A 26,868-nucleotide genomic window follows, 5' to 3' on the forward strand; every position below is an offset into this window, starting at 1 on the left:
CATCAACTACCCTTAAAATTCAGCCCCTGGGATTGCTTAAAGCTTAGTCAATGATGCTTCAACCAAAATAAAACAGCCTCCATGGCTGGAACGTTGCATGGTGCCAACAGCTGCCTCTACGTATCAGATATCAGAACTCCTGGCTGCCAGGTCTGTGGATAGCTTAGGAACGGTTGCTGTAGCAACGAAATAAAGAGGAAGAGGCAGAAGAAACTGCACCTTGTGCTACGTTACAACAGAGTGCGCAAAAGGAAAGCTTGGTACAAAAGTAAACATGAAAGCGGTCCTCTTTATTTGCTTCAACTGTATGAAGAGCTAGGTTATGCATTCCAGTGACGCAGTTCGAGGCATCACATCAAACCATGGTTTGTTCAAACCAGAGCTTAGAACATTCTTTGACCCTGTTCAGACGACATGCTAAGCAACGGTGGTTAAGTAGGGTGACCATATGAAAAGGAGGATATGGCTTCTGTATCTTTAATAGTTGCATAGAAAAGGGAATTTCAGCAGGTGTCATTTGTATGTATGGAGAACCTGGTGAAATTCCCTCTTCGTCACAGCAGTTAAAGCTGCAGGAGCTATACTAGAGTGACCAGATAAAAGAGGGCAGGGCACCTGCAGCTTTAACTGTTGTAATGAAAAGGAAATTTAACAGGTGCTGCATGCATACAAATGTCACCTGCTGAAATTCCCTTTTCAATACAATTGTTAAAGATACAGGAGCCCTGCCCTCCTTTTCATATGGTCTCCCTAGGTAAAGCATTTTGAGTTAAATATTATGGCTCAGCGTGTTGTGTGTACCATGACTTAACATGTCATGTCAACCATTCCTAACCATGGTGGCTACATAACCATGGCTTAAACACGCTCACTCACCATTTGCTGCAAAAGGGTTAGCGGCCTAACCATGGTTTAGCATGTTGTCTGAACAGGCCCTTCCTATGGTTTGGGTGGCAAACTGCATCAGCATCACCCAGCATGGCCAGTAGCCTGGGATGATAGCAATTGTAGTCCAAACACCATCTGCAGGGCACCAGGTTGGGGGAAAGCTGATAGAATCTAAGCCATAGTTTCAGTTTCCAAACTTACAGGAAAACCAGGGTTTACTGCTGCATGTCTGTTTCCCCCCCCCAGTCTAGTCTCAAAGTGCAGTGATCTCCCAAGTCAGTGCCATCAATTCAGACATATCAAACCATCTTTAAGTTGATATCTGAATTGTGTGGTCATTGTTGTAGCCAAGAGGTTGAAGGAATTTGAGGAGCAAATTCTGCTTGCAAATCTGGCTGCTTTCTTGACAACTGACATTTGTTTTGCCATTGTGCTCTTCTTTTTATTTTCTCCGTTCAGGCATCACTTTCCAAAAACAGAAAAGAAAAGAAAACAAACAAGGCCTGCTTGCAATTTTATAATACATTATGAATCTTAACCTAAAGCTGCCCATTTGATTTTCCATATTCTTTAGCGGTGGGACCATAGTGCAGGGGCAGAGTACTACCTTTGCATGCAGAAGGTTCCAGGTTTAAACTTCAGCATCTCCAGTTAAAAGGAAGCTGCTGCTAGTCAAAGTAGACAGTATGGGACTAAATGGACAAATAGCCTACTTAGCATAAGGTAGTTTCCTGTATTCAACAGGTACATAACTAATTTGCTCATGTGTGTTGGTTTTGGGTACAAATAGCCTGCACTTAGTATTGGCTCTACTCTCCCTCCTATATCCATTATTAATCTGTTTTAATATATGGCTTTTACATCCATTGTACAATGGATTTGGGATTTCTGAAAATTTGGGATTTTTGGAAGAGATGTGCAGAAATAATTTTTTAAATTATTTTTTTATTTATTGCATTTATATACCGCCCAATAGCCGAAGCTCTCTTATGACATGTAAATGTGATTGTAGAGAAATGTATACTTTTAAAATCAATATGCCAAAATATTTTTGGCAGGGCACACTACAACTACCTATGCTAGGCGTTATGGGCATAGTATGAACACATTACCTACTTACTTCTCTCAAATATTGGAGAATGCACACACTGGGACTGGGATAAAAACAAGAGGTCATTCTGACTCTTTCATCATACTAGTGATGAGCAGATGCAGGTCATCCGAGCTTAGAGACTGTCCCATTTTATAAGGAAGGAAATAGCATCTCTCAAATCCTGGAGAGAAGGAAGTTATCAAAGTAGACTCTTATTTAATCTGCAGATATCTCTTCTACTTTCAGAGACTATTGAAAAGAGGAAGAAATGGAATTCAGAGGCAAGACCCATCTCAAACTGAAGGCCAAGAAGAATGCCTTGTGAGTACATAGATTTGTTTTAATTTCTCTTGGCCTGGCTACAATGCACAATTATATGACTGCTCCACATGGAGGACAATGCGCTTAATTGTCCTCCTGATAGTGTCATACTTAAAGCACCAAAAGTTTCCAGATACCACGCTATGAAATATGTGATGATGGTATTGAAATCAACTGTTTCCCAAAGAAACAAGATCTGAATTTACAGGGAGGAGGGGAGATGTGCATAGTGCCATAGAGGGAAGGCTAAAATGGGAGCTCAGTCTTTGTCAGAGGGGGAGGGAGCATCGAAATTGACAGATCCCAGAGTCCCCTACAGGGTCAAGTGGGCACATGTTGAAAGGAGGTGGGAGGTGGTCTGCTAGTCTAGCTACTGTACATGCCAGAGGTTGCATCTTCAAGACCCTCCCTGAAGGAGGGGTTCAGTAAAAGCCTGTCAGGCATGGCAGGAAACTGTCCATTTAGTTGATAGGCAACGGCCTTGCTTTGTTTGGCTAATTAAGCATAGAGGATTGCTCCTAGCATTCACACTCCCTTCAGGTGTGAAGAGATGTCTATTTACTGAATAAAGCTTTGTGGGCTGCATGGCATTGGCAGACCCTCTTTATTGTCTCACATCTCGGCCAGAGGGTTTAGAATCACAGCATTCTTCTGGAAGCACCCTGAGTTAATGTTACAGCTTGGAAGGAGGAATCTAGGTGGGTCTGTTCATGGTCCAAGTGGCAGTTTGTATACAAAGGTGAAAGGAACTGGAATCCCTCTGAACTGGTAAGGTGCATTGCTTCCCTCCCTACCAAGACAACTCTTTGCCCTTCACGAATAGAATTTGAACTTTACCCCAAGGCGATGATTCTAAATCGCCACTCTCACCAAGCTGACTCAGTTGTCCGCAACATACTGGCGAGAGTCTTGACAGCTCACACCAGCCGCTCAAGAGATCTGCTGAAATAAACTGGGGCTTTGTAACGTTCTCTGCAAGCCACCAGGCTACAGCAGTCTTAGACAACTGGAAGAGGTTGGTAGATCGTTGGGTGTGTGTGTGTGTGTAACAATTTAAAGTTGTGCATGCAGTCCAAGGTCTTCTGGGTAATAGATTATAGTTGCAGTGTCAAGAAGGCAGAGCTGGGAATAGACAGGGGCATAGGGGGAATAAAGCTGTAGAATGTTGTATTGGAATTCAGAAAAAAGCTATAAAGTTTTCGGGTTAAGAGGGCCCAGGCCCAGTGAGTAGCCTAGCAGCCATAATTTAAACTGTGGAATTTCTAAGATGGCTTGAAACCTATATCCTACTGTAGCAATCCTGTCTGCAGTTTTATCAGCCACGAATAACTGTGGCAAGACTACACTTGTCCAAAAGGCTTTGCAGCTGGCGCAACAACCTTAATTTATAGCAGCTGGTGTGTGTGTGTGTGTGTCAAGGTGGCGATTTAGGCTTCCAGTGATGACAAAGCTGGACCTATCAGCACCCTCAGATTTAGGGTGGCCCCGTATGAATCACCAACAAAAAAATGGAAGTGCATCACTGAACAAAGAGGGCGTTGATTTGCATAAAATGTGCACGCGCTAATTTATATGTATAGATGCAAATTTAGAAATAAGCATTATAATTTAAACAGAAATACTGAACTAAACATCTCACTGTGTGCCTGCCTGTTCAGTCTGCTGCACAGGTGTTCACTGTGGATAGTCAACAATTCTGATGGTCCTTTATAGCCCTATTCAGGCATTCTGAACCTGAATAGGGCAAATACCAGAGGAGAAGGGGTACTACAACCCTGCTCTTCTCCTTAGCTGTGTTGTTTGCCTCGACCATCTAAAGAGGAGAGCCTCTTCTATCTGTGTAGGCTTTCCATGTGAGCAAGAATGCAACCCTGAATAGAAAAAGTGTTGCCCACCCCAGTTTTAGGGGAGCCTAAACCCAGCAGGAGAACCACCTCTACGGTCAGGTCCATCCAACGGTACCTCCTTCTTGTCAGGGTTGTGTTTCAGGTATGGAGATGCAATTAATAACCTGATGAAAGATGACAGAGCCCAGTGCAGTGCAAATGTTAGGTAATGCTGTGTATATATGCACAGACAGAGGAATCAAAGAGTATTTCTGGATGCCTTGAGCAAAAGGTCTCTCTCTCTCTCTCTCTCTCTCTCTCTTTCTCTCAGGATGCCCCAAATTCCTCCTCTCCCCACCCCATCATGCCCACACCTGCTTCTTCAACACACCTCCCCAGCTTGATCCATAGTTAAAACAGTTCTCAGACCTAAAACACAGACCCTTGCATCTGAGTTTGGAGTTATCTGCCTGGTACAAGGGTGATTATGAAGAAAGGCAGATGGGGAGTCTCTGGGGATACGTTCAAGAGGCTTATATCAGAGAGACATGGGAACAGACAACTAACTGCATTTTAATTACAGCTGAGATCAAAACAGGAGGCTATGGTGGCAGGTAGTGACTCAGCTGCTGCTTTTGGTGAAATCCAGTTTTTGACTTGGCGACAGAGCTGTATTGGTGACTTTGTAGTGTGTGTGTGGTGGTGGTGGGTTCTCTTTCAACCCAGCCAAATGCTAGCTTGTTCAGAGCTCCAGGGAAACTGCAGGATGGGTTACAGCTACAACTTGGACTGATGGCGAGCACATGCTTTTCAGAGTATCTTTCTGGGCCAAAAGAGATGAGATGCCAGTCACACAATTAGTATAATGGCATTAATAGCTTTCAAAAAATAAAAGGGGAAGCACAGGGGTCTGGTCCAGAAACATACCCTTGACATGGGGATAGAGGGGCTTTGCCCCCCCTCACTCCTGCATCAAGGTCCCAATCCAGAACAGTCCACCTTGCACCTGCTACTTATTTTATGAAACCCGTTCACGCAACTGTGCATTGCATGAACGGCATCATGTATTTCTATTTAAATTGCAGCAATTATTTCTAAATCAACATCTATACCAATAAATTAGCATATGTGAATGTTGTACAGATCTGTGCCTTCTTTTAACTTCTATTTTGGTGATGCATTTCCTCTTTAGGAGCGGTGTGTTAAGTCGCCACTATCGCCATAGAAAAATGGGGCAAAGTCCTGATGAAGCTGGCAGGCGTACAGTTTCACAGCTAGAGTGTTTATCTCCTTCACATCATATACCTCTCTACTACCTTTTCATCCATATCTCCATCCTGTAATAGATCTATCTCCATGGCAATCTAGATGAGGACTTCATTAGGATGTTTCATACTTAACCATTTCAATGGGTACACATTACGGACCCAACGTGTGTACCGGTTGAAACCTTTCTGTGGTGTCTAAGAGGCTAGAACAGCCTTCCCAAACCTAGTGGCCTCCAGATGTGTTGGACTGCAATTTCTATCATTCCCAGCCAGCATGGAGGGCACCAGGATGGAGAAGGCCGGGTCAGAAAATAGGGATGTATGCACTTTGAATGTTGTGGTGTTACACAGTATTGGTCTCTGTTAACATGTGGAGCAGCTCCCAGATTAACCAGCTATGAGGAAGCTAAATGAATGTGTTTGTCCTGAATTCGACCTTTATGGCAAAATGTGAGACCTGTGAGTCACAAACTACCAATGATCAGAAGGCCAGGACACAGCAGGGGGACTTTTGAGCTTTCCAGAGAGAGTCTACCTACCGGGCTGAGTGACCAATAGCAGCAGCAGCTTTTGAATGATTTCCCTTCCTGCTTCCCCCCTCCCCAATATCCAGTCCTTTCTCTGACCCTCCAAAGCTCCCGTTTTTGCCTTTCAACATTTAGGTTGTTGCTTCTCTGTGGCTGCATTTGGATGCCACGATTTCACAGTGAGTTAATAGTCAACTCACAGTTGGTTATTTTGCAGGTAGTTGGTTAGAAGCAACTGTGAGAGGATTATTAATCCACAGTGTGTTGACCAATTGGTCTCCTGCCCTCCCTCCTCTCAGTTGTCCTGCTTGTATCCCATCATCCCTTGCTGACGAAAATAGAGTTATAGCTGGCTCGAGTAGAGCCACTGCTGCCACTGGCTGCTTTTGCCTAGCGACTCTGTAGCCAATGAAAATGACCAATGGTGCCCTTCACATGACACGATAACCCACGATGCTTTAAATAACTCACTCTGCACAGCGTTGGTTATTTGCATCAGCTAATTTGGCAAAATAACCCACCGTGAGTTTAAAAAAACTTCTGCCACATGACACAATAACCCTTAGTGCATTAAATAACCCACCATGGATTATTTAACCCATCGTGGGTTATTGTGTCGTCCAAACCCAGTCAACGATTCTTCTAAATATCTAACCACTGATCTATCCTCTGCCAAAGAATGGTGACGCAGTTCTGCAGCCGGGATGATGTAACTTCACCAAAATTGCAAAATACATTTTCCTTTCTTGCATTTAAATTTCTGTTACTTAATTGTGGGGAAATATGCAAATCACTGTGCAGTGTTTGTAAAGGGACATGTGTGGCAGAGAGATGAACAAACTGATTCCACTCATGAGGCTTGTGCATCCCCGAGATGCAAATGCCTTTCTCAGCATTACAGCAGCTGGTGAAAACAAAGTGCCACTCATGTTTTTGATGCTGTCGGAGTCTTAAGCTCTTCATGGAGGTTGCATGCGTTCATATGCATTGATCTTACTGTGTGAAAAGTATTCAGGCCATGATAGTAATTATTCTCAAAATGGTGTACATGGGGTTCCTTCAAAGTCTCCCTTGTTGGTACTGGTTAGGGCTAGACCTGCATGGGCTGCCAGCTTTTCAACTGACCCCTTCCAGCTATGCTTTCAACAGCAGCTTGCTTTGCGGCCATTAGCAGATGGCATTGTTTATTTTCATGCGCTAAAACGCTTAACTTGCTGATTTCTGCACATCCGACACTGTTAGAGGTTGAAGAGCAATCCAGGCTGATTTGGGGTTTGTTTGAGTTGGGAGTTATTTTGCTTTTGTTTTCCGGTCAGTTGGGAACTCTTCATCTTTACCCAAATTTTTAATTCTTATATTGTCTGATCACAGAAACTGGTGTTGTAAGATTCTTTTGCTGCAGAAAACATACTTTCTGGCGCAAAGTGGATGATGCTAGGTATACATCTGGAGCTAAGCTTTGCACAGCTGAACTGAATAGTTGTACCAAGAAATATTCTCCCCTTTTCCTGTTAGCAAAAATTCCTCTGCCCCCTCCCAATCTAATGGAATTTGGGGGAGGGCATGCAAGCCTTGTCTGCTTATTTTAAAGGGTAGGCCCAGCCTCCCTAGTTATTATTTTGGAATGTCAGTATTTAACTTTGACTTCTGTTAACAGAAAACAATAGAAATATTTAGAACATCAATGTAACAATACTATTGGGGGGGGGAGTTATACAATTCCCAGCATTCCCTAGCCAGGATGGTTGGCAGGGGCATGCCGGGAACTGCAGCCCTTTTTTCTGTATAACATGCATAAGATTGCTGCCTAAATTTCACTAGCGCAATCCATCTGTAAACTGGGTATATATTTTTCTAGCCTGTCTTCTAAAGACAGGCTGAAAACATTTGCCCGATTTATAAATCCTCAGTGCCTTGATAATGTACACATTTTGTGTCTTGATGTGTAGTCTGTGGATGAGATCCTTTACTTGAGCTATTGGCTCTGCACTTTTTTCTAGGTTAGCCTTTCCCTACCTGGTACAATTCAACACATCTGGAGAGCATCCTCTTGGACGCTGTCAGACCTTTGTTTTAATTTCCGGAGGGTTAGCTTTGTTTGTCTGTTTCAATAAAAACAACAGAGAGCCTTAAAGGCTAATGCATTTATCCTGGCATAAGCTTCCATGGGCACTGTCCAGTTCCTCAAATGCACTTCATCAGATCTTGTTTTGTGCTTGTGGTACAAATCCGCCCCCAACCTTGGGCCCTCCAGTTGTGTTGGACTACAACTCCAGCAAGATTGTGGTGGACTGATAGCAGCGGTCTCATAACACCTGTGGAGGCCTACCTTCTTCTTTAGAATTCCACCCCTGCCCGGTTCTTCTTCTGCATTGTACTCTGCGGCACCTCCTAGTGGCCAAAGCAAATCCCTGCACAATGGCAAAAACGCCCACCATCCTTTATTTCAGTTGCCCTCTGGTCTTGTAGGTTAAAACGGAGCGGAGAATTGCTTTGACCCAAGTCACAACAATTACGCTTTTGTCTTGCACAAGGCGGCGGGGCGTCATTTAGGAATGAGACTTGATGGCGAAAGCTGCCAGGAACTTTTTATGCCACAATTAAGCACCTGCTACGACTACAGCAAAATAAGCCAAATCATGCGGCTGGCAAGCGAGCTTTATGCGTTCCTTCCCCCGTGACCCACTCGAAGAAGGAAGCTAAAACCTGCGTCTCTCCTCTGCCTGCCTGCAGATTTCAGTCCAGCCCAATGCAGGCAAATAACCAGCGCTGGGCGTGAAGCTGGTTAGCCTCTTTGCTAGCTCTTAAGGTCCCTGTGGGCTTGGCCGGGGAGCTGGCCTTTAAACAAACAACACCCCCCCAAACCAAAACCTAACGGATCCCCCAGTCAAGTAAGCCAAGGTTTTCTTCTGCTATGGAGAGAGAGATCCCCGTCTTACGAGTTAGGTGAGAAATGGAGAAGGGGGACGCTGCTGCGGCACGGTGCATGACAGTGTAGCCGGGAGGAGGAGGAGGGGGAGGGGGAGGAGAAGAAGAAGAAGGAGGAACGGTGGCGGGGAGGGAGAGGAGGGAAGGAAAAGAAGCAGAAGCAGTGGGTGGTGGGGAGATGCAGGCCTTCAGAAGCCGAGAGATGCTTGTGTGTGTGACCGGACTGCAAAAGTGCAGAGTGAGGTAGATGCTGCTGAAGCGGTGACGCGAACTGACGCTGAATTGCATCAGCGCCAGCCCTCGGAGTGGTTCTGAGGGGCCGGGGCTAGGCTGATCCCAACAGGAAGAGAGCAGGAACAAGTTTATTTTGGTTATGCATGGGGAGGGGGAGGAAAGGAGGGAGGGGAATGAGCCTGGAGTGAGGACAACGAAGCGATCACATGATCTAGATATGCACAGCAGCTGGTCGTGGCTGCCCAGGGAGCTGTGCTGCTGATCTGCCTCCCATTGGTTAGGCCCTCGCGATGACTGGAGATTTTCATCTTTCTGTCCACAAGCTGCTTCAGAATGGAAAGCCGGGGCAGGGGTGGGGGGAGAGAGAAGGGGATGGAATGCGATTCCAGCACAGCGGAACTCATGGGGTGGGGTGGCTGAGCAGAAACCAGGCTGCAGGGCAGTGTGCTTGATGCAAGTGCATGCAGGGGCCGAGCGCAGTGCTCCAGTTGTTGGCAGATGTAAATCCTCGTTCTCCAACATAGTGCTCTCCAGATGTGTTGCACTGCAACTTCCCAAATCCCCCAGTCATCTCTGGGGGTTGGGAGGATGCTGGGAGCTGTCGGTGGTGTCAGCTCCAGGTCTTAGCGGGCCCTTGGGTAAGGCATCTTCAATAGGCCCCCTCCTCCCTCAGTGGGTCCACTTCCTCACTTGCTCTTGCTCCTTCTCCTCTTTCTTATCATTGCTGCCACTTCTTTGCTTTGAAGGCAGAGGGCCAGGGAGCAAGTCAGTAGCAGCGTCCCCTGGTCCTCCTTCTCACCACCACCCTCTTCTGGGCCAGAGTGAGAGGCAGGTAAATAAGTAGGTTGCCATGGTGAAGAGGAGGGGAAACTCCAGGGAGGTCTTCTCAGTGGCCCCTTGCTGGGGTGTAGGCCCACAGCAGGTGCCCCACCATGCCTACCCTTGATGCTGGTCTTGTTTGTAGTCCAACACATCTGGAGGGCACCAGGTTGGGGAAGGCAGGTGTATATGATGACAGGGGTACAATTTGGATGGCTATAATGGACAAATTCCTGGAGAAGAAGAAGGCTGTCAATGGCTACTAGTCCTTTTGGCTATGTGCCACCTCCAGTATCAGAGACAGTATGGCTATGTACACCAGTTACTGAGGAACACGGGTGGGAGGATGCCATTGCACTCAGGTCCTGCTTGTGGTTCCCTGGTTGACAGCTGGTTGTTCAAGTCCCCTCCTGGTTTGTGTTCTTTCTGAAGCTAAACTGGTCTGGTCTGGGCAGTGCCTGGATGGGTGACCACCTGTGAACACCATGAGTTCCATGATGGAAGAGAGAGGTGGGCTATAACATACGAATTAAAGTTAAAGGAGGAGAACAGATGTAGACAGGAGGTTGAGGAAGCAAAAAGAAATGGGAGACTGAGAAAACTGGTTGACTAATATATGTGAAGTGTACAAGGAATGTGTGAGTTATCTGAGGCAGTGTAGTTGACAAGTCTTCCTGCTTTGTGAGTGATATCCCTGATTTGAACCCAAGTTTGAAACTGCTCTTCTGTGCCTTGTTATCATTGCAATACCTCTAGTTTTTTGCTAAATACATCTTGAGTTAACTGCAACTATATCTAACGGCCACTGGGGACCATTGTGGGGGCTGGTAAACTAACAGCGTATGGGGGAAGATCCTTTAAACTGCCCTGTCGTTTACGGAGAATTCACAACTGGAAAAATGAATAAAATAAAATAAACCCAGCTCTCTTTGTTAGACTCTGTACCTTTAAGTGCCATAAAGCTCCATGGAACAGAGGTTCAAGTCCCATATGAATTCCCTATCTTATGCAACATCCAATAGCAATCCCTAAAGTACAATCTCTCTCTCCCCATCTTTAATATAAAGCTCGATATGTGTTATGTAACTGTGTGCTTGCTTTGAAGCACAAAAGGTTGTTTTGGGTTTTTTGCTCGGTTGCTCATAGAGCACAGAAGTGCTGTTAGATAATTTTAGATTCCGGATGTAATGGTCTTATTGGAGATGGGGACGAAGATTGCGTATTTGCTTCAAAATGTGGTAAGGAACCCTTGCCGCTTTTGGAGACCCTCTGTTATGTGGGGCCCTAGATTTCTGCCCCAGAAGCCTGGCTTGAGGGCACCACTGCTAGAGGGTTCCTCACCAAGGCTGCCATTTTGCTGCCAGAGGCAAAGGACAAGATGGCGTCCCACCTGTTCCATGTACATAAGCCAACGGACTGGCAGATGAATCTGTTTTCCACATTAATGATGGGGCAGCGTTCTCCACTGAACTTGAAGGCAGCAGGCTAACTTAGGGGGCACAGAGTAGGCTGCAGGTCTCTCCTTGAACCCCTTGCTGCTGCCTCGTAGCATCTGCCACCTGAGACAATGGCCTCAGCCTGCCTAATGGTAGGGCTGGCACTGTTCCTCACCATAAAGAGAGCCAGTGTGGTGTAGTGGCTAGAGTGTTGGACTGGGAGTCGGGAGATCCAGGTTCTAGTCCCCACTCGGCCATGGAAACCCACTGGGTGACTTTAGGCCAGGCACGGACCCTCAGCCCAAACTACCTCACAGGGTTGTTGTTGTTGTTGTGAGGATAGAAATGGATAGGAAGAGGAGGAGTATGTACACCGCCTTGGATTCCTTGGAGGAAAAAAGGTGGGATATCAATGCAATTATAAAGAAATAACGTGGGACAGAGGGCTAAGGAAGAGATAGAGGAGGGAAAACGGACAAGTGAAAACAGATGGATACAGGCCCAAGGTGGGATGGAAGGATACAAAGGAAGAGGGGAAGGGGCTGGGAATAGCGAAGGCGGTGGGTGGGGGTGGGGAGAGATAGGAGCGTTGCATGTTGTAGGAGGGGTGGAAGGCAGAGAGGGGGGAGCTTGTAGTAGCAGCGGTTGACTAATCCCTCAAGCTCCCCCCCCCTCACCCCGCCCCGTTTCCCTCGACGGAGGCGCTGCCTCCACCCGCCGTCAGCCTGGGCGCCTGCTTTGCTCTCTCTTTCAGCCAATCAGCAGCAGTCGGGGAGGGGGGAGGCGGGGCTTGCCGCTGCGCTCCTGCTGGGTGGGTTTCTTTGCTGTTTTTTTGTGAATGAAAGGAGGCGCTGGGCGAGTCTTCGTCGGGGACTGCAGCGCGCGCGCGCGCGCCTTTCCCTACCCGCCCGCCGCTCCGCCGCAACTTTAGTGCTGGGAGGAAGCAAGCAAGCAAGGAAGGAGCGAGCGAGCGCCCGTGGTCGAGAAAGAAAGACCGAGGGGAGGCGGCGGGTAGCGGCTGCTGTGCTTGCGGAGCCTTGCCGGGGCTCCCATGCCACCGCGTGCAGGAAGATGCTGGTGAGCCATTGGCAATGGCCACAGAGGCGGCGCGAAGGGATGCTCCGGGTCCGGCGCGGACTGTTATGTCAGCGCAGCATCTGAGCCGGAGAGTTTAAGTTTCCAGCAGCGCCGCCAGCAGCAGCAGCAGCCGCCCTCGGCACGGCAGCGGAGGCAGGGCAGGGCCGAGCCTGGCGCTCGTTACAACGACCCCCATCATGTCTCCCGGGCAGAGTTCGGTTCTTTCCGCTGCGAATTGCTCCTTCAGATGTGTTGGCGTAAGTAAGCCCAGCCTCTCCCTTTGTGCGGCCTCCGGTAGAGATTCAGGTCGATAATGCAGATTTGGGAAAGGAGGGAAGAAAAAGGCGGAGAGCGAAATCGGAGTGTGTGTGTGTGTGCGCGCGCGCGCGTGTGTACACGCGCGTATTCGCCCGTATATATCGCCCGGCTCTTTTTCGAGGCGAATCACTGCCTTTCCCTCTAGCATCTCGTACTGCTGGAGCAGGAAGGGGGTAAAAAAAGAAAAGAAGAAGCCCGCCTTCCTAGGGGAAATGGAGGCACGCATGTCGAGCAGCTTTTGTTTAATCATGCGTGTTTGCCTTGTGCACTACCAAAAAAGGAAGCCAAACAAACGGAGCGGTTGCAATGCCCCGGTGGGATTTTCAAAAAACTGGGCAGGAAGGAGAGAACTCTGGGGTGTCTCTCGTGCACTCTTGGCCATGGTACTTTTCATTGCATAAACCTTTGCTGTGTGTATTTGTGTTCGGATTTCTGCTTTCCTTCAGATCAGCAAACTGTGCAGCATGGGCTTGTAATGTGGAAGAAATGTGCGGCAGGCTCGGAGGGCAACCGTGTGTGCGTGCGGGCATGCGGACACTTTGTGCTTGGTTCTGCTTGATTTGCAAACGCAGCGCTCAGGTTCAGCGTTGCTTTTCCCGGCTGCATTATTTATTGTCATAATTTGCAAAGCAGCCGCTGGCCTCGATCTGCAGGCTTCCTGGATTATGACCCCTCCCTGGCCTCTCAGCGGAGATGGTGCAGCCATCCCTCCCTGCCCCATCCCAAAGTAAATGCACTGTAGGCAAATACTGTTGTTGTTGTTGTTGTTGTTGTTGTTGTTGTTGTTGTTGCGTTCTTTCTATTTTGGGTTCCTCCCTGTTTTTTATTTTTGTAAAACGAGATTGACTGAGCTGCGATTGCGAAGCGGGTGGTGGTGGTGAGACTTTTAGCCTGTCAGTTGCTAGGATACACATTAGGCTCCCTGGGAGATTCTCTAGTTTCCTTGGCAACTGGAGACTGGGGCAGCTTGCAAGGAACACATTTCTACTCCGAGAGATGGAGGGGGGGGGGGCGAGGCAGATTCGATGGCTGGGAACTGAACAGAGAACGGGGGACATCTCGCCAACAGAGAATCGGGAGAGAGGGAAATGATCACGAGTAGTCAGCTGAGATAAGAGGGTGGAGGCAAAAGAGAAAAGGCCAGGGAGAACAGCAGCAGACAGACAAGGGCTGGAGCATCTGGGTGTAGTGATTACAGGGCCTGAGAGCAGGGTCCCGGAGAACAAAGCAGATAATGAACTATGTGCACTCAGACAAAAGAGCTACAAAAATAAACATGGGAGTTGAAAGGAGGAATTATGCGTCTGATGATCTCTTCCCATTGATGCTGGGATCGTAGGAGAAAGGCACCTGGGAAGGGCTGGGGGAGAGCAGAATCAAATTGCAGGGGAAAGGAGGAGCTGGGCAAAGATGATAGCATTGGTCTCCCACAAGGAGTGGATTGTCCCCTTGGTTAGCTGTCACATGGGTGCTAGTTTGCTGACCGCCTCCACAGCTGGTGTTGCCGGAGTTTCACTTGCTTTCATTTTGCCTTTATCCCACCCCACCTCCCCACGTGTCTTTCACACTCTCCTCCAGACCTCATGATGAAACCTGCTCCCGTTGGGAGTGAGGTCTTTTAGCCCTTTACACGGCAACACAGAGGGATAGCTCACTTGGTTCACTCATCAGCCTTGCTTGGGTTTGGGGTTTAAACCTTAGAAAAAGCTATAGAGCGAAAGTCCACTCGGAAGTCCGGGCATTTGCCCAAATCCACCATTCTGCCTTTTGGTTATGGCAGCAGGCTCGCCAAAGTTATGCAGCCCCTGCGCGCCCATCAGACACGAATTTTCCAAACGCTGCCCCTGTATTAAAATTCACTCTTCGTTTGGCATAGTATCGGTTGTAAAAGGGTCTTAACACCTTGATAATATTGACTTATTGCATATTCTTTCCTCTGAGGAGCTGAAGGCAGTGTTTATGGTTCTTTCTGCCTCCTATTTTATGCTCACAACAGCCCTGAGAGGTAGGGTAGGCTGAGAGATAGTGGCCCCGTTCAGAAGACACCTTAAATCATGGCTTTAACCATGGTGGTTAAGCTAGAAAGCCAGGCCGTGTTCAGAAGACACCTTTTGCCACAGTGAATAAGGCTTTTTGCTTTATTCACCATGGTTAAAGCCGTGGTTTAAGGTGTCTTCTGAACACAGCCCAGCTTTCTGGCTTAACTGCCATGGTTAAAGCCATGGTTTAAGGTGTCTTCTGAACGGGGCCAGTGACTGACTCATGATTACCCAGTGAGCTTCATGGCTGAGTGGGCATTTGAACCTGGATCTCACCAGTTATTTCCTGACAGTCTAACTACTACACCGTGCTGGCTACTGATATAGTTGCAGAAAGTGATCTCCCACCCCCAAAGGGAGGCTGGGTTGTCCAGGTCATCAGGAAGCCCTGTGGAGGTGTAGCTGAAGAGCTGAGAGTTCTCAGCACCTTTTGGGCTGAGGCATATAGTGCAATCCTTTGTGTGTTTACTGAGACATTGTCCCATTGTGTCCAATGGGCTTACTCTCAGGAAAGTTATGACTGTAGCCTTAAAATGTCAAAATCCCACATTGTTACTGGGAAGGGAAAGTACCCTTCTTCTCTGACTTTTCCTGACAGTGCTGCCTATAAGGATCTTTAAAGGGAAATGTCTCATAATGTGCCCACAATATCCCCTGGGGTATTCGGCCAAGCATGTCTCATGTGTCCACATTTTTAAAACAAGCCTTTTTTTATAGCACAAATAGAGACCTGACACTCTGGGCCCTGTTTCTGGATGACTAAACCATTTTTCCACGCTTCTCTTAGCTTTTAAAAGCCAATTGGCTGACAAATTGATTGCATCTTTTAAAATGTAATCTTTCTTCCCTCACTCCCCCTTTACTTGGTCATTTGCTTTAATGATAATGGTGAGGTGGCGGCTTTATAGCACTGTAAGTGCACATTTCTTTCCCATCTGAAACACATAGCGCAGATGTCTTTCCTCACGGCTGTACTTCTGTCATGGAGATACAATATTGCACTCCCCCAGCATTCAAACCATATTATTCTCTTCCTGGGGAAAATGTGATTGTTTCCCCTGTTAGCCAGTTCCTTGCTGTCAGCGTTGCTGTTGTAGATTCAGTTTTGTGAGTGGCAAGGGCTATACCACTCTCTCCTCACCTGCTGCTCTCCAGATGTGTTGGACTAGAACTCCCAGAATCTGTCAGCCAGGGCTACACTGTACACCGCTACAGGTTGTGATGCCAGCAGTGCCAAGTGAGAAGACCTGTGTAGAGGAACATTCCTGCTGTTGCTGACATCTTGGACAAGCAGACGTTTGCATGAAGGACCTGATCCACTGGTTTGGGGAGGCAGGAGAAGTCAGGGCAGAATCCTTGCCTTAAGACTTTGATGCGCCAGCTATCTCAGGACAAAGTTCCCCTCCCAATCTCCCTAGATTGGGTCACCTAAAATGCCAGCAGGTAACAGCAACATTGACCTGTGCAGCCCTATCAAAATCCCTTGGATAGGTGCCAGGATCCGGGGGAAAGGGCAAAGTCATATTATTGTGCCCCCTTTAAAAGCAAACCAACAACAAATGTGCAAACCATCACAGAAGCTGAGGGCCTGCACGAACTCCAAAGAATCCTCTTGTCGTTTTCACTTTAAGCAAGGAGTCCAAGGTAAAAAAAAACATTTTGCAGACGGCACTGCTTCCGTGTGTGCGTTACTCTTGGGAGTGGTCTTAAACCAAGCCTATGGTTTTTCCTCACCTAAGTGTTTGGAAGTCATATGGTTTTTCTGTCCTCGCATCAGATCACATACCTAACCAGATATAACCACACATATACAAGAGATGTGAACAATAGAATGGTTATCCTCCCGAGAGCATGGTTCAGCCCGCTTCTCCCCAACACTAGGGTGACCATATGAAAAGGAGGACAGGGCTCCTGTATCTTTAACAGTTGCATAGAAAAGGGAATTTCAGCAGCTGTCATTTGTATGCATGTCGCACCTGGTGAAATTTCCTCTTCATCACAACAGTTAAAGCTGTAGGAGCTATACTAGAGTGACCAGATACAAAAGAGGGCAGGGCACCTGCAGCTTTAACTGCTGTGATGAAGAGGAAATTTCACCAGGTTTTCCATAGATACAAATGACACCTGCTGAAATTCCCTTTTCAATACAACTCTTAAAGATACAGGAGCCCTGTCCTCTTTTTCATATGGTCACCCTACCCAACACATCTATCGTGTGTGGAAAGGAGAAGTCATTTTAATTGCTCCATCAGCAATGTCAGGAGTATCCCTCGAAAAGGAAAAAGTTGCAGCGAAGGCACGTTTTGACTGATCAAGTGGAAAAGCCCCACCACTTTGCTGCCACGAGTCCGATGCAAGATGGCCTAGAAACAATGCTGTTGTGCCATAAAGTCCAAGTCTTTCCAAGTGCATTTAACTGTCAAGCGCTTTAAGTTAAGACTCGCAGGGCTGCGTGTGCCAGGTCTGATCGTCGGCCAAGGGGAATTGGCAGCACCCCATTAAAACCAAGAGAGTTTTACCTGGGCTGTGAAAGCTGAGCTGTGGGGTTCAGTCTTTCTGTTGAGAATGCTTCGGTGCCTTACAAAAACCCACTGATGCAATGGAAACAGTGCCTGAGTTTTCCTCAAAAGGGAATTTTGGGAGGATGCTTAGTGCGTGACACCAGTTAAAATCTCCCTCGAGATTTTCCTGTGTTGGGAAGGGAGGAGAGAGCACTGAAAAGTCCTTGTTATACTTTTAACTTGGGTTTCCAAGAGCTGTCTTCTCGTCTCCTTGCATATTTTGCAGCTCTTGCTGTTGTTACATACCAGGGTGTCCCATCCTATCTTCTTGTGCATCCTTAGACTTAATATTGCAAATACCAAGTTGCACTATCGCTCATGAGTGGTTGTGGTTGTGCTGCTGTGAGATCACTGCTGTTATTTAAGGAAGCAGCTTCCCCTCTTCCCCTCTTGCGGTGGCGTTTTAAAAAAAACCGTTCTAAGCCGCGATGCCTTAATTTCCTTTTGAGCGAGTCTCAGCCTCGTGGTACATTCCCCCGACTGCATGTCTGGCAAAGTTTTCTGCCAGGGGTTCATGTCTCCAGCCATTCGCTCGCTGATTCCTGTGCTAGGCTCTCTGCCTAAATCAGAATGCTAACTACCCAAGCTGTGCCGTTTGCTTACAACACAACAGCCTGTTGATTCTCCCCATTCACATGCCCGGCCGCCGGGACACTGTTGTTGTGAACTTCCCCACCAAAAGAAAATGAGGAGTAAAAAAATCCCAGCAGGGGAGCCTGAGTCTTTCGCTCTTACAGATTTGTCCTCTTTTGCGTCAGTTGGGAACATTGTAGGTTAAGCTATTCCGACTGCCAGTTGTTTTAGTTACGAAGCCGGTAAGCAGGCAGGCGGACGGGCGCTTTTATGCCCCAGAGGTTGCCTCTAAGAAATATTGGTGTGTGTGCAAAGGGAAGCGTGAGAAGGGGAGAGCAAGCATGGCTGTGGCATGGAGATACAAGGATAGTCTCGGGGGCAGGCAGAGAGGGAGGGGACAAATCCTACCATCAGCCAGGTGGATCTGGAAGCTTCCTTAGCCAATGTTGGAAGGGGAGGAAGGAGGGGCGAGATCTCACACGAACAAGCATGAGAGAGACAATGTGGGGTTGGGGTGGGGTGGGGGGAGGAGGCAGGGCTCAAGCTGGCAGGGCATGTGTCTTATCAGAAGTGGTGCTGATGCATGCTCTGAAAAGCTTATTAAATTTTAAAGGGCCGTTGCCTGGCATGCATGCTGGGAAGGGGCTGGGAGCTGGCTTGGCTCCATGCCACTCGCAAGGGTTCTTGTTTGTTGTTCTCGTGGTCCGTATCTTGGCTGGAGGAAGGCAGCCTTACGAGCCTTCTGCAGCCTGGGGTGGTGGCTGTCGGCGGGGTTCCCTTTTCCTGTTTGCAAAGGTCCAACTCTAAGAGTTGTTCCTGAGTTGCTTGGGGCAAAGCTGCCTGCTAGAGAAGATCATTCGGGGGACGTTCCTAAGGCAGGCGGGTCTCTTCCGCTGGTGTCTGGAGGGGCACCGGTTGGAACTGACCGTGTGAGAATCCCACTGAATTGGACCTGGGCAAGGTGTGTCTGGTAGGAGCAGAGGAAGGGAGAAGACCAGGTTTGCCTGTTCTGTACCAGGTACTTAAGCAAACCCCAAGGGGCAGGCAGCCCTCTTTTGTGAATTGCCACAGTAGCCAGGTAGCTCATGGGGCAGCTCGCAGGCTGCTCCTCACCTTCCTGGCATCCGGACCCAGAAGAATGAATACAAGCAGGAGTACAGATCCCCCTGTGCAGTGCGTATAGAATCTCCAGTCGGTGTTACCTCTCAGACAATAGGTGTGATTGTGTTGTCCTGATCCCTAGTTCCTGCACCCCCAGTAAGTCTTTCCTCCCATGGCTGCATCTGGAACGCCCTTCTCCCATCAGCCTGCAGCTCGCTGGTTGGACTTTATGTCCTTCCGTGGAATCTGCTACTGCCCCGGCATTGTCGGGAGTATAAAATCATTGGCTTTTTGAAAAGAGGGGCTGGAGATGTGTTCTATTTGTGAATTGGTATCTCCTGCAACGTCTTCCATCTTGAAACACTGGGTTGGTGAGTCGTGTTTCTCCCAAGTTGTCTTCCTCGTGGCATGGAGAGACAGGCAGTGGCATGGCATTCCTGGGAAAAATCTCCTCCCTTACGCCAGACTTAAGGACTGTGTTGGCCACTTGTCCTGTTCTCTGCTGCCAAGGAAGGAACCCGGACAAACCATGGAAATGTTTCTGTGCCTGACACACCTTTTTCCTCCTCTCTTTCTCTCCCTGCAGGTCCCAATTAATGGATTCTGACATGGATTATGAAAGGCCAAACGTAGAAACTATCAAGTGCGTCGTGGTTGGGGACAACGCAGTGGGCAAGACCCGGCTCATTTGCGCCCGTGCGTGTAATGCCACGCTGACTCAGTACCAGCTTCTTGCCACTCACGTGCCCACGGTCTGGGCCATTGATCAGTATCGTGTTTGCCAAGAGGTGAGCAGCATCTTTGACAGTGGGTATATCACATGGGGCGTCCCATTGGTGGCCAGTCACCAGCTGTTCTTACATGTGGCATCCCTTTCCTTGGAGCTGGCTTGTTTGGGAGGAACCCAGATCTCCTCCGTTTGAGGAGATCCAGACCCATCTCCGATTATCAGCAGTGGTGCAGGGCAGGAAATGCTTCCGCTTTTGTGAGAGGAACGTTCCGTTTTCTGAAAATGCATGGTTTCATAAAACAAATAATGTTCTGAATTCATACAGCATCAGTCAAACGGGGCAGTTTCAAAGTTGTAAAAAAAAACTTTTTTTTTAGGTGCTTATGTCGAGCAAGCATGCATGCATGCATGCATATATAATAAATAAAAATGTATTGCTCTTTCTTGGCATGCTAAAATTAGTATGTTAGCTATTTTCAGATGATTCATCCCCCGCCTCTGTAAAATTGGAATAACGTAAGGGGGAAGGGCATGCCATGGGATTGTGTCATGCCTTAAAATATTTGCAAGTAGTCCAATAAAAATAATTTCCAGTTAAAGCTGTGGATTTGCTTGACTATAACACTGAAGATTGAGGGGAGACATGATAGCACTCTTCAAATACTTAAAAGGTTGTCACACAGAGGAGGGCCAGGATCTCTTCTCAATCCTCCCAGAGTGCAGGACATGGAATAACGGACTCAAGTTAAAGGAAGCCAGATTCCGGCTGGACATCAGGAAAAACTTCCTGACTGTTAGAGTAGTACGACCATGGAACCAGTTACCTAGGGAGGTTGTGGGCTCTCCCACACTAGAGGCCTTCAAGAGGCAGCTGGACAACCATCTGTCAGGGATGCTTTAGGGTGGATTCCTGCATTGAGCAGGGGGTTGGACTCGATGGCCTTATAGGCCCCTTCCAACTCTGCTATTCTATGATTCTATGACTGAAAAACCACACTAATAGCAGAATCCTATCCATGTCTACTCAGAAGTAATTGAGTACATTGGCCTTACTCCCAGGTACATGGGTATAAGGATTGCAACCTTGAGGTTTTTATTTCATTTATCTTTCCTTAATCGAACATTTCAGTTCAAATATTTCTTGCTATTGGAAGGAAAAGAAAAGAAAAAGTTTGAGATTCAGAAGGCCATCAATTTAAGTCACTGGATTTTCTGGTTCAATGTTTTCCAGAAAACCTGATTGCTGGGCTGAACAGCTCTTCCTAGCCTTTCTCTTAATCTGATATTTTGTTTTTCTCTCAGGTATTGGAGCGCTCCCGAGATGTGGTTGATGACGTTAGTGTTTCCTTGAGGCTTTGGGATACATTTGGGGACCATCACAAGGACAGACGATTCGCTTATGGAAGGTGAGCATCGATCATCAGGTGCAGTGCCAGTAAAACATGGAAAGACCAAAGGAAGTCTCTTGCCCCAAACACAGGGGTCATTGGGACTCTGGAACTGTGTTTGTCCTTGCCCCAATGTTCTCCCCAGGTTCACCCCTTTTTTTGCAGCCATATAAATGAATGGCTGCTATGGGCACCAGTAGACTCCTCCACTGGGGAGGCAGTGTTGTGGGGAAGGGGACACAAACCTGCCCACATCTCAGAAATAAACTGGTCCCCTCCGTCAACCACAGATATCTTGTGGTATCAGACAGTGGGACACATTATACTTTACTAGTACTTTTAGCAAGACCTCAGATCCTCTCTTAGAAGCCTGCTCATATAAAAATATCCAGGTAGGCTGGATGAATTCTACCCTGAGTATCTCTTGTCAGACCTAAACTTTCAGGTCACAGCTGACGTGGCTAGATTTTGTACATCAGCCACCCTCTGTCATAAAGCGGTGATAAATCTACATCCTTGAAGGTTCTACAGCTGGGTTTCTCTTGTTTTCTTCTACAGTCCCACTTTTAATCTCTAATTTTTAACTGTATTTTATTGTTTTCATAGAATCATAGAATAGTAGAGTTGGAAGGGGCCTACAAGGCCATCGAGTCCAACACCTTGCTCAATGCAGGAATCTACCCTAAAGCATACCTGACAGATGGTTGTCCAGCTGCCTCTTGAAGGCCTCTAGTGTGGGAGAGCCCACAACCTCCCTAGGTCATTGGTTCCATTGTCGTCCTGCTCTAACAGTCAGGAAGTTTTTCCTGATGTCCAGCCAGAATCTGACTTCCTGTAACTTCAGCCCGTTATTCCGTGCCCTGCACTCTGGGATGATTGGCCCTCCTCTGTGTGACAACCTTTTAAGTATTTGAAGAGTGCTATCATGTCTCCCCTCAATCTTCTCTTCTCCAGGCTAAACATGCCCAATTGTTTCAGTCTCTCCTCCTAGGGCTTTGTTTCCAGACCCCTGATCATCCTGGTTGCCCTTCCAACTATAGTACTTTCAACTATATTTTATTGTTCATTTGTTCTGATGTGCCGGGTATTTACCGCAATAAACTGACTTCAACTCTGTGATAGCAGAGGACATTTTGCTAGTCATTGCAATAAAGCTAAACTAGCGCTAGGAAAAAGAAAAAGAGGGAACCAATATATCCAAGGGCTTATTGGCCCCACGCTTTGGCCAAGGTTGGGATGTGCCTTGCACCTGGGGGAACTGGGTATCATCCTACAGGACCCATGCTTACACCCTCAGGGGCTGACTGACGTAAAGAGAGGATTTGCTGAGTACTAATCCTCACCTCTTCTTTGTCCGCAGATCTGATGTTGTAGTATTATGCTTCTCCATCGCTAACCCCAACTCCCTGCACCACGTGAAGACCATGTGGTACCCTGAGATTAAGCACTTCTGCCCCCGAGCTCCTGTCATCCTTGTGGGCTGCCAACTTGACCTTCGCTATGCAGATCTGGAAGCTGTCAATCGGGCCAGGAGACCCTTAGCCAGGTAAGAAAAGAATGCAAGGGGGGGGCTTTTAGTAGGCAGGAGAAGCTACATCAGGGGGTGAGGAACCTCTTTCAGAAAAGCTCTCGGGGGCTGCATCCCAGAGGTGGGCCGGGGACGAAAGCAATGGGGGTGGCGTCAAAGACAAAAAGGGTGAGGCTGACAATACCATTGTATGGTATCATAAAGCTCCTACTACCAGTGAGAATTCTACCTCCCCTCTAGAGAATATTCAGCAAAATTCTCCCCACCATCATTTTGCTGCCCGCAAATAGGGTAGATAATCTGGGGAAGCATTTTCACTTAGCCAAATTTCCTTCCTAACTTTTTTTGGTTTTGATTCATTCGTTGCACTGAATGGTCCTGCCTGCTCTTAGAAGTGACAGGAGAAGAAGCAGTGTTTTCTCTTTATGAATTGCTTAGGCTCCAGAAGGCTAGCTGGGAGGCTATGTCCCACCTGTCATTTTGGACTTTGAAGTCAAACCTGTTCTTCCTTTTTTCTCCCCAGACCAATCAAACCCAATGAAATTCTGCCCCCGGAGAAGGGCCGAGAGGTGGCCAAAGAGCTGGGAATCCCCTATTATGAGACCAGCGTAGTTGCCCAATTTGGCATCAAGGATGTCTTTGACAATGCCATCCGAGCTGCCCTCATCTCCCGCCGGCACCTCCAATTCTGGAAGTCCCACCTACGTAACGTACAGAGGCCATTGCTCCAGGCCCCGTTTTTGCCCCCCAAGCCACCCCCACCCATCATCGTCGTCCCTGACCCTCCTTCTAACAACGAAGAGCGCCCAGCCCACCTCTTGGAGGACCCTTTGTGTGCAGACGTCATCCTGGTGCTGCAAGAGAGAATCAAAATCTACGCGCACAAGATCTACCTCTCCACCTCCTCCTCTAAGTTCTACGACTTGTTCTTAATGGACCTGAGTGAAGAGGACCAGCAGGGGACGATGGGAAGCAGCGCCGGGACGGGTGTTGCTGAGCGGACGCTCCATCAGGAGCGGCATCACCATGGGCGGGAATTCCTCTTGAGAGCGGTGAGCTTCGATATCTGCGAGAGTGCCGAGGAAGCCAGCTCCGGCCAGCAGAAACCGTGCCTTAGAGCCTCCACCAGCGACGGGATCTTGCGGGGCAAGAACTACGGGGAACGAGGGCTAAAGCGGGGGAGGATCCTCTCCTCATGGAGCCGTGCCTTTGTCAGCATCCAGGAGGAGATGGCGGATGACCCCGTGACGTACAAACCCCGACTGATGGTGGTGGTGAAGATGGACCCTTCCATCCAACTGGGGCCCTTCAGGGCTGTGCTGAAGTACCTGTACACCGGGGAGCTGGACGAGAATGAGCGGGACCTCATGCATATCGCCCACATCGCAGAGCTGCTGGAAGTCTTTGACCTCAGGATGATGGTGGCCAACATTTTGAACAACGAGGCATTCATGAACCAGGAGATTACCAAAGCCTTCCACGTCAGGAGGACCAACCGGGTTAAGGAGTGTTTGGCCAAGGGAACGTTTTCCGGTACGACCTAGTGCTGTAGGGACTTGGCTGTTTGGGCCACTGTTGTTCATTTTCTAGAGCAGGGGGGTTCAAATCAGCTCAGGGGATAAGCTCTAGTGACTGTGGTTAGGGCGCATTTGTCTCACCCTGGGCCTTAGTGTTTCCCAGGAAGGCCTTTTGAGGCCATCTCAGGGCTGTTTTACATAAGGACATAAGAAGAGCCATGCTGAATCAGACCAAAGGCCTAACTAGCTTTCTGCTCCCACAGGGGCCAACAAGATAGCTATGGGAAGCCACAAGCAAGACACGAGTGCAATAACACCCTCCCGCTCATGTTCTCTGGCAACTGGTGCTGTGAGGCATACTGCCTCTGATACTGGAGGAAATACATACAACCACTGTTTATATCCTCCATGAATTTGTCCAATCCCCTTTTAAAAGCTGCCCACTTCAAAGCTGCCCATGTTGGTGGCCACCACACACCTTGTGGTAGCAATTCCATAGTTTAACTCTGCACTGTTTGAAGAAGTCCTTTTTAACAGTCTTGAATCTCCCACCGAGTTTCATGGGTTGACCCCATTGGCTTCTATTATTATGAGAGAGGGAGGAAAAGATCTCTTGATCTTTCTCCACACGGTGCATAATTTTGTAGACCTCTGTCATGTCTCCCTGTACTTGACACTTTCTGAAGCGAAACAAATTAGGCAGAATGAGTTAGTAAAGCTTGGACTGCAGTACATCAGGTGTGGCTCTGTGTGCGGGTCTCTTTTTTTTTTTAGTACTCTCCCATGTCAACTAACTTCCTCCTAGTGGTGAGTAGCACATCAGAAAGAAGATGGTGTCCTCTCTGATACACTAGTTTTCTGTATGCTATCCCATCTAAATATATGTTTCTGCTATTATTATTATCATCATCATCATCATCATCTGGGGAAATGGCTAGGCTGAACTTTTTCCCGTTAGGCCAGGGAATATAAGAACATAGAAATGTGAGAAAAGCCCTGCTGAATCAGACCAAGGGTCCATCTAATCCAGCACTGTTCACGCAGTGGTCAACCAGATGTCGACCAGGGACCCAGAAGCAAGACACGGTACAGCAGCCTCCCACCTATGTTCCCCAGCAACTGGTATATATTGGCTGGTTCATGAAGTTTATTTTTAAGTTTGGGGAGCATTCAAGCAGGCAGGCAGGCAGGCAGGCAGGCAGGCAGGCAGACACACACACACACACACACACACACACACACACACACACACACTGGAGAGGTAAGGAGGCCGCCTGTGCCACCAGATGGCCGTCTGTTCCATTACTCAAGGCTTCGTGACATTTTCTGTGCAGAAGCCAATTTAAACTTTAGTATTAATTCGGCGTTTGCCAATCCTCGTGGTCCAGAACATTCTATTGCAGCGTCCAATTTCCTGCTCTTTCTCTGCCATTTGTCCACCTCTGTTGCTATACTAGTGGCTGTGGGTGCTGCTGTAGTTAGTGACAGCAATCACTAAAACACAGTGAATCCCCTTCTGTCCTCTGGTTAAGCCTGTGGGATAAACGAAAAGGTCAGCACCCTTCATTTCCACCTGTCCTGGACCATTCTGGACTGTAATAAGAGTGGTCGGCCACTGTGTGAACAGAATGCTGGACTAGATAGACCCTTGGTCTGATCCAGCAGGGCTCTTCCTATGTTCTTATATCATAGCTTTATGCTTCACCCAACTCTAATTTGTGGGATATTCCCAGATGACTAAATGGCCTTTTTCAAAGTCAGATTTACAGGACAATCTGTCTATACTTACTCAGAAGTAAGTCACTGTTACTTAATGGCGCTTACCCCTAAATAATTACCCCTTCCCTGATTATTTAGGACTGCAGTCTCAGGCTTCAGTCCTATGGATCTTTCCCCGGGGGTAAGCCCCATTGAATATCATGGGATGTACTTCTGGGTAGACACACACAGGGTTGTTTGGCTGGCCTTTTGAGTTCCAGGTCATCCTTGCATCATGGCATTAGCATGTGATGTGTTTTACCTGTGGCCAAGTGTCTATTAGTGAAGGATTATATGGGTTTGCCTGTGAATCCTTTACATCACTGGCTCCAAAAGAAAGCCAGTGGCCAGCAACAGGGGTACAGGTACCCAGCAACACGCACCTCAGGGCTGATTCACACTTTTGAGATGGAAGCATTCCTGCACGGTGATCTTATCCCTCCAGTGTATGTGTCTTGTGAAAGTGCAATCTTGTTTAGATTCCAGCCCTTAGCATTTCATTTATTCCAGGATGCAGCTTCTTCTGGGGCTTCTCTGGTACAGACGTGGAGGGTAGGTTGGTTGTGGTGCAGTCTACAGAGTAGGCACAAACATATTCCGGAGGCTGCGGGTTCAAATCCATGCAGGAGGATTAATTTATTTTTAAAGAAGGGTTGTAAGTCTGCGATGGAGCACCTGCTTTGCATGCAGAAGGTTCCAAGTTCAAGGACCAGCATCTCCAGGTAGCGCTGGAAAAGACCTCTACCTGAAACCCTGGAGAGCTGCTGCCGGTCAATGTTGGCAATAATAAGCTAGTATCAGACAGAATCCTATATTCCTGTTTCAATCAGCCCTTGATTCAGAATGGTGAGGAGCAGAATCTCACCTAATCTTTAGGGGAAAGACCATAGTTCAGTGGTAGACCTTATATTTTGCAAGTTCGTTCCTCAATATCTCCA

At 47.8% G+C, this 26,868-nt stretch overlaps 1 protein-coding gene across 3 annotated transcripts in view; it reads left to right on the plus strand.

The window, feature by feature from the left end:
• Positions 1 to 26,868, plus strand: part of RHOBTB2 (Rho related BTB domain containing 2) — a 78,524-nt gene that overhangs the window by 44,407 nt on the left and 7,249 nt on the right. For 2 of the 3 annotated variants that reach the window (XM_063139128.1, XM_063139127.1), the window contains exons 2-6: positions 2,228 to 2,302; positions 19,596 to 19,797; positions 21,042 to 21,145; positions 22,488 to 22,673; positions 23,179 to 24,188. In XM_063139128.1, coding sequence (XP_062995198.1) covers positions 2,250 to 2,302; positions 19,596 to 19,797; positions 21,042 to 21,145; positions 22,488 to 22,673; positions 23,179 to 24,188 — 1,555 coding nt within the window. In that variant the 5' untranslated portion in view covers positions 2,228 to 2,249. Of the gene's footprint in view, positions 1 to 2,227; positions 2,303 to 12,528; positions 12,675 to 19,595; positions 19,798 to 21,041; positions 21,146 to 22,487; positions 22,674 to 23,178; positions 24,189 to 26,868 lie in introns of those variants that run through there. The other variant, XM_063139130.1, reaches the window with a different exon arrangement.

This window comes from Elgaria multicarinata, chromosome 12, assembly GCF_023053635.1.
Source record: "Elgaria multicarinata webbii isolate HBS135686 ecotype San Diego chromosome 12, rElgMul1.1.pri, whole genome shotgun sequence".
Lineage (NCBI taxonomy): Eukaryota > Metazoa > Chordata > Lepidosauria > Squamata > Anguidae > Elgaria > Elgaria multicarinata.